The 7,959-nt window shown below is 51.2% G+C and overlaps 1 protein-coding gene across 1 annotated transcript in view; it reads left to right on the forward strand.

Annotated features, from left to right (window-relative positions):
• PRRC2B (proline rich coiled-coil 2B) overlaps positions 1 to 7,959 on the forward strand; it is a 62,936-nt gene that overhangs the window by 25,264 nt on the left and 29,713 nt on the right. The window contains exons 11-13 of the mRNA XM_024762221.1: positions 101 to 293; positions 4,005 to 4,308; positions 5,916 to 6,100. Coding sequence (XP_024617989.1) covers positions 101 to 293; positions 4,005 to 4,308; positions 5,916 to 6,100 — 682 coding nt within the window. The remainder of the gene's footprint in view (positions 1 to 100; positions 294 to 4,004; positions 4,309 to 5,915; positions 6,101 to 7,959) is intronic.

Consider the following 7,959-nt stretch of genomic DNA (forward strand, 5'->3'; position numbering starts at 1 on the left):
CTCATGAAGGAAATTGGTATGTAGACAGCCAACTGACCAGTGAGGCCAGACCATGCTTGGGCCGACTGGGAGAACTAACGCTCTGTGTGGTTTGTCCCAGGAACAGTTGGGACCCCAGGAGGCAGCGGCAATTGTCAGTGAGTTCTGCAGACAGTGCTGACGCCAAGCGCACCCAAGAGGAAGGAAAGGACTGGGGCGAAACAGGAGGCAGAACCCGTGTCGTCCGGAAGGTGCCAGAACCTCAGCCGCCTTCTAGGAAGCTTCACAGCTGGGTGTCAGGCCCTGACTACCAGGTACCGTGGGCACTGCAGGGGTTCTGTGCCTGTGATTAGCTGGGACACACACACACACGTGCGCGCGCACACACACACACAAATACACACGAGCCCTTTCAAGTTCGTTTGACCGGAGATACACAGACACACAGACACACAGACACACACACACACACACACACACACACACACACACACGCCCTTTCAAGTTCATTTGACCGGAGATATACACACACACACACACACACACATGCCCTTTCAAGTTCATTTGACCGGAGATACACACACACGCACGCACGCGCCCTTTCAAGTTCATTTGACCGGAGGTCCAAGGCAAAGACTCCAGCAGGTCATCTAGTTGGTTGGCTATCCTGTGTGTTTATGTCTCACTGAGTTCAGTGGTCGGGCTTCTGAAAAAGCCTAGGTGGACATTCTTTTTTTTTTTTTGTGATTTAAAATTTTGAAAACAGTCACAAACTTACAGAAAAGTTGGTGTAATACAAAGAACATTTTTTCTGAACCATTTGAAGAGTAAGTCGCCAGCCTGATCAGCCCGTCACCACAGAACACTTTGGTATCTATTTCCTACCAAAAAATGACATTCACTCTAGGTAACCAGTCAAATCCAGGAAATTAGCATTGATACATCACTGCCATCTAATCCTCAGGCTCCATCCCACTTTTACCCATTGTCCCATTCATGTTCTTCATACAGAAGGATCCAGTTCAGAGTCACACGCTGCCTCAGGTATCCTGCTCTTGAGTTCCCTTCAGTCTGAAGCAGCTTTTCAGCCTTTGCTAAAATGACATTGATACCTGGGAAGATGACAAGCCAGCTGTTTTGTGGAATGCACTTCAAATCGGGTTTGTCTGGTGCTTCCTCATGATTGGGTTCAAGGTTTCCATTTTTTTGGCTAGAATCTCTCAAAACTGTCACTGACTCTTCTCATTGCATCCTACTGGGTGACCGTGATTCCACTCTGCCCGCTCTGACAACCTTCACTTTGATCTCTTGATTAAGGTGGTGGCTACCAAGTTTCACACCATGGAACTTTCACACACTCTTCCAGATTTGTAATTGATAGCAATTTTGTGGGGAATTACTCTGAGACTACGAATATCCTGTTTCTCATCAAATTTTTAATTAATTAATATCAGTGGGTTATAGTCTGTTGCTCTCATTGTTTCTTTTGATGTTCAGATTGTCTTTGATTTGGGAGCTTCTTCAAGCTGGCAGCTGTGTGCTTTTTACATCTCCATTCTTTTTTTGAGGAATTCCTTGCTTTCTGATAGAACAAGTTTTTTTTTAAGCTCCTTTTGTCCTTATGCTACCTTGGCCCTGGAGTCAGCCTTTAACGATATTTAGAAACTAATATGTGGGCATCAGGAGTACTACTGCTGTTAGAGTGCCACAGCTCCTGGACCTTCTCCGTGGACAGTCAGGAAGTGTAGGTGTGTGACACCCACACACGAATCACAAGGATATCTCAAGTTCCACAGAGGTCATTCTAGCTGTTTGCCATTGTCCCTAGTATTTGTACCTGTTCGGTCAGGCTCCCTGTTTCTGCCCCCACCCTCTCTCCCTTGCACAGGTGCCCTCCTCAGCCACTCAGATGTCAGTGCACCCCGCCTCCACGTGGCCCTGAATTTCCCTGCTGGGCCATCTCTTCTAGGGGTTTCTTCTTCACCCTGCTTGGTTGGGCCCCAGCTCCCACACCAGCCGCATCTCCATGTGCACACTCTCGTCACCTGCCCTGGGCTCTCTGACTCCCGGGCACCAGGTGCCTGCCTTGTTCTGCCACCTCGTGTGACTTTCGGACTAAATTGAGCAGGAAGGGCAGAGCTGGGGATGGGAAGGCGTTAATTTAAATACGCTTTGGCAAAATTGCCGTTTTCGATGCACTTTGCTATTTAAAGGGCTCCTGTTCCGCATCTCGGTATAAAGTAACAGTGCTCGGTACAGGGGACACAAGTGAAGATAGACACAATATGACTCTTGTAAATTACCTTGCAGTTAATCCAGATTTCATTCACATACTGGGGTTGCTCAGTGTTCAAAAGAAGGTTTCACTTTTATCTGCTTATAACAACACAATTATCTGAATAGAGTCAACAAAGATAAAATCTCTATAACTTTTATGGATCCAAATTTCTGAAAAGATTTTCACACTTTAAATATTTTGCAGAACATTTAGTTTATAAAATGATAGCTCATCTTCGGGCGGCTCTGAAAGGCACATCTGTAGTCTTGATGATGTGCCTCAGGACTATAGCCTTTGATTCTGCTGTTTCATTTCTGGGAAATTCTGAGGGAATAATGGTCAGGGATAGGCCTTAAGGTCATCTGCAAGGATGTATTGAACACCAGGGGATAAGGTAGGTCATGGGATAGATAAGCCGTGGGGTGAGACAGGGCACAGCCTTTATGGAGCACGGACAGATGGCAGTGGTCAAGGGCAAAGGAGAAGAGTGTACACTTTGGTAAAAAGTACCTTTGTGCTTCTAAATTAGAAGTTTATAATCTTGTGATTGTAGCAATTGTCTCTGGATTATGAGAAGTTACTTTTTAGGAGAAAACTCCTTGGCTACAGTCACTGTGTGACATATTGCTTTTATGGAGGTGTAATTAACATACACAAAAAGGCATAGATCTTGTTTTTTTATGTTTGATTACTTTTTGACAATTACATACATCTGTGTAACTACCACTCAAAACAGGAAGTTGTATATTTTTTTTGCTAGTCATACCTCATTGGAATTCCAGTGGCTGGGGTCCCGTTAAACACGCCCGCCATCTGTTATTGCATGTTCTGCCTGCAGCTTCACTTTCTGCCAGTCAGTGAGAAATCTTCCCAGTGTTGTTAGTTTTTCACGCTGCATTGGTGGCACCCTGGTTGTTTGTCCAGTAACTGACAATGAGCGAGAGATTCAAAAGTGGATGAAATATCCAAAAGAGATGTTTTTAGAGATGCTTATTTATTTTTATATGTAAAGAATCACTTTGAAACCTTATGTCTGAGTGTGAATTTCAATTTCTTGTGGCTCTTCATATCCAGAGGTGTATGTATTGCTGTGGGAGAAGCAGTAGAGCAGTTTTGTGGCTAAGAAATGATGAGTGTGTGCTTTCCTGCTCTTGGTATTTAGCTGTGGGGGCCCTAATCTTTTTTTTTTTTTCTTGGTACACGGGACTCTCACTGTTGTGGCCTCTCCCGTTGCGGAGCACAGGCTCCGGACGCGCAGGTTCAGTGGCCATGGCTCACGGGCCCAGCCGCTCCGCGGCATGTGGGATCCTCCCGGACCGGGTCACAAACCCGTTTCCCCTGCATCGGCAGGCGGACTTTCAACCGCTGTGGCGCCAGGGAAGCCCGAGGCCCTAATCTTGTGTGCTCGGTCGTGGTGGTGAGAGCGTCCGTTTTCTCAGTGTTTCCTGCGTGTCTGTCACGGCGTTGAGTGCTTTGCAAACGACTCGATGTACCTTACAATCCCGAGGGCTTCCTTTATTATCATTCAAAACGAGAAACTAAGGTGTAGAATGTTGGCGCTCACCCAAGCCTCATTCCAAATATAGTAAAGGGTAGAGCAGGATTGAAACCCAGGTCCGCCTGCTGCGGGGCCGCGCTGCCTCCCTAAGGTGCGTGAGGGTCCTGGGAAGGAGAGCCCATCCCATCCTGGGGGCGCCTGTGCCCGGGTTGTGATGTGCATTTCATCTGGACCGTCTCCTCTCGGCAGAAGTCCTCCGTGGGCAGTGTGTTCCGGCAGCAGTCTGTCGAGGACAAAGAGGACAAGCCACCCCCGAGGCAGAAGTTCGTCCAGTCGGAGATGTCCGAGGCCGTGGAGCGGGCCCGAAAGCGCCGGGAAGAGGAGGAGCGCCGGGCCCGGGAGGAGAGGTTGGCTGCCTGTGCCGCCAAACTCAAGCAGCTGGATCAGAAGTGCAGGCGGGCTCAGAAGGCGGGCGGGGCCCAGGAGCCGGTGGGGAAGGAGGCGCCCCACTCTCCAGGTGCCCCACAGGAGAATGGCCCAGCTGTCCGCAGAGGTGAGCTGTAGGGCCCCGTCCCATGACCTGGAAACCCTACGCTGTGTCGCTGGTTGGTTGTCTGCGTCTCCCTGGCTTTTTAGCACCACCGTGGCTCACAGCTGATGTGTGGGAGTCCCGGTTGTTAAGAGTCTCGGCCTGGGCCAGGTGCCTGGGTTCACATCCCATTTCTACCGCTTAAACCAGCTATCCAGGCGCCTCACCTCTCTGGCGCGCATTCCCGAGTCTGTGAAGTGGGTTGATGAGAGCTTGTACCTCCCCGCATGCTGAGGGGCCACGGGGGAGCGTGTGCACGAAGCACTTGGCGATTTCTAGATGCAGAAAGCACTCACATACTCACGGCAACACCGCCGGTTTTGTCATTGCCGGTGTTACCACCCGGCTCAACTGAAGACGCGGGTGCTGGAGGACTTCAGTAGGAGCACGGGATCTCTCTCGGGACATTGAAAGAAGCCTGCCTACTTGTTAGCATACATTTTCCCTGACAATTATTCTAAAAGGAGTGGGTCACGTGGCTGCGCAAGAGACGTTGAATAGCGTTAGGTGGTGGAGGGTGTCTCTTGCTGCAGTTTTAAAGAATGGGATCAGCTGTGTTTTTTGTGACTTTCTTGAATCAACTAAAACCAACTCTCAAGTAGAGAGGGGCCTGATGTTAGTTTCAGTCGCTGAGAGCTTCTCCGAGGGAGGTCTTATTGGTGATATGATGGCCATCAGAGCCCTTCTGGACGAGGAACTCAGAGAAATCGACCCTTGTCTTCCTGTAAATAAATGTCCTGTCACTGAAGTCTGAGTGAAGCCTGGGCCCAGTGTCAGGGACTCACTGAGCGGGGGCAGTGGAGAGTTCAGGAAGTAGATGGCGGGGAGCGAGCTTGGGCCTGGGTGTGGGGTGTGCCCCGAGCCCCTCTGCACCTGCCCTGCCTGTCAGTGTTCCTCTGGGACGCTGGGTCCCCAAGGCTTTGCACTGGCGTTTGTTTGCCTCCTGCGGTAGATTTAAGAGCACAAAATGTCAATTATATCTCAATAAAGCTGGACCAAAAAAAGAATGCAAAGCTGGGATGGGGCGAGAAAGAAGGGAATTTCAGGGAGAATAGTGATATGGGAGGCTGTGGTGAGTATTTACTTCTTGTCAGGCGCTATTTTAAGTGCATTACGTGGATCATCTCAGGGAATTAATTCTCCAGAGGCCCGGTGGGGTAGGTGCAGTTGTTGCCCTCATTGAACAGATGAGGACACGGGCCAGCGGGGCTGCCTGGCCGGCCGGCTCACACAGCCTTGGCTGGAGGGTGGATGTGGGGCTCTTGTTGAGCCCCGATTGCTCTGATTTACTGGGGTCTGTTTTAACAGAGCCCCTCCCACCCGGAACCACATCCCAGCTCTCCTGCTGACTATGTGACCTCAGGCGGTTCCTCTGATCTCTCGACCCTTAGTTTTCTCCCCTCTGGAGCGATGAGGATGTGGGGGAGTCCATGAGCTTGTGCGTGGGGAGCATTTATAGCACAGTGCCGGGGTTTGAGGACTGCCAACAAGAAAAAGCGTCTGCCCTAGACATCGCTCGGCTGAGCTTTGGTGAGCTCACCCGGCCATTTCCCTGCTTATTTGTTCCGTAGGCTCCCCCGAGTTCTCTGCCCAGGAAGCCCCCAGCACGTTTTCGGAAGAAGCCCCTACAGCTCCTCCAGCTGTGGCTCAGAGCGGTGGCAGTGACGAGCGGGCCAGGGAGCCTGGGTCCCCCGCGCAGGAATTCAGCAAGTACCAGAAGTCGCTTCCGCCCAGGTTCCAGCGCCAGCAGCAGCAGGTAAACAGGAGTCACTCAGTAGGTGTCGTGAACAGACCTGTCCGTGGAGTGGCTGTCCCCTCTCCTTTCCCCACGCCCCCTTCCAGTAGAACAGACAATAGAAACCCACCCTCGTATCCGCCAGTCAGCAGCAGGGGTGCGGGGAGTGAGGGCCTCGGGCGTCAGCCCCGCTTTCAGTTCCTCCAGGTAATTTACCCTGTGGATGAAAACCCCTGGTGGCAGTTTATGGACCCTGTTGTCTAACGCCGGTAAGGACTGGTTAGTGGTGTCTGAGTGGTTTTCATCCAGAGTTGCACACGGTGGCCACTCCCTACACTGACAGCGGCCGCACCCTGGGTGCCTCTCAAGGAGTAAGGAAGGCCTGCGAGCTGCTTGGAGAGCCTCCGAGAGAGGCGTGTTAGCGTTCTGTTAAGAATGTAGGTTTGTAGGTTTTGAATCAAGACAGCTTTGGGTTCTGGTCCTGCTGGTGCCGCTTACTCAGCTGTGTGTGGCTTTGGGCAGGTCAGTGTAAAGTGGAAGGAATGAGTCCCTGCCTCTCGGCATGGCGGTGAGGGTTCTATGATGCCTGTAAACTGGTTTACCGGTGTGATCAATATCACTCTTTGCTCTGAGGAAGATCATATGGGTAATGGTTGTAATTCCAGCAGTCTCTTACAGGCCTGGTGATATTGCTGAGCCGGAACCACTCACCGGCAGTTGTTTGTCTTACAGGCATAATCAGTGACGCTTATTACTGATGAACAATGCGTTCTGGTGGGAAACAGATCACGCGTGGACGTTACTTAGTTCAGCAGCTAGGTGTGCAGTAAGTTATTGTTAATAATCGAAAAAGTGTCAGAGCGTGGGTGCCCTGGGGACACAGATCAAAGTCTCCGCCTTTCCCCAGAATCTCTTCTAGTTGCCTTTAAAACGTTCACTCCCAGACCCTACTTTCCTTGGGCTCCTGGGAAGCATTCCAGAAGCTCACCGTGTCCTGTGCTCTAGGCAGTAAGTTACATTCACTGTGCTCTTGTAGCATTGTGCTGTGAGCAGGCACCGTGCAGTTACTCCCGGGCTTGGCGAAGAATTACTGCTGACTGGAGAGATCTCTGGAGTAACTTGAGCCAGACACAGTAGTAACAGTTGCTCTAGGTAACTCTTCTGTGGGGCAGTGACAGGTAAATCCGTCCTTAAGGTTAGAAAGAAGTCTGACGTGTCAGAGCAGCCTGAAGGAGTCTGGAAAGCAGACTGTCTGGTCAGCTTCCCTGGGGAGCTGGGGTCTAGACAGGAGGAGGAGCTGTGGGCAGAGACCAGCGGAGTTCTGCTTACTGAGTTCCGAGTGCTCCTAAAAAGTGCCCTGAGCCCTGGCGAGCCTTCCAGGGAATCCAGCCCCGGCTGGGATTGTGCCAGCCGGCTGGCAGGAAAGGGTGTGTCCTCCTTGTCTGACTCTGCACCTGCATGCTGCCAGAATCCTGGTTCGGGATGCAGTTGTGAGGGCAGCCCTGGAGTCACTGGTGCTGTGGAGCAGGGTCTGAGATGAATCCTCACTGGGTCCAGGTTCTTGATTTTTAATACTCTATTGATGCTTTACGTGTGTCCTTTTGCGCAGTGAATTTTCTTCCTACCAAGTCTGGTGGTAGAGGTGAGGATACTGCAGTGAACTGGGCATGTAGTCTCTTGGTTTAGGGAGGGAAACAAGCAACAACAGTGACCCAGGAGAAGCGCCAGTGCTGTGGGAGCCAAGGACGGGGGACCGTCGGTCTGGCCTCAGGAACTGTGGCGGGTTGGCAGAGGCAGTGCTCTTTAAGCCAAAACCTGAAGGATGGGTAGGGGTGAGCGGGTTTGGGGCCGGAGGGAACAGAGGGCCCTGTGTGTTTCCA

Source organism: Neophocaena asiaeorientalis, unplaced genomic scaffold (assembly GCF_003031525.2).
Source record: "Neophocaena asiaeorientalis asiaeorientalis breed wild unplaced genomic scaffold, Neophocaena_asiaeorientalis_V1.1 scaffold78, whole genome shotgun sequence".
NCBI lineage: Eukaryota > Metazoa > Chordata > Mammalia > Artiodactyla > Phocoenidae > Neophocaena > Neophocaena asiaeorientalis.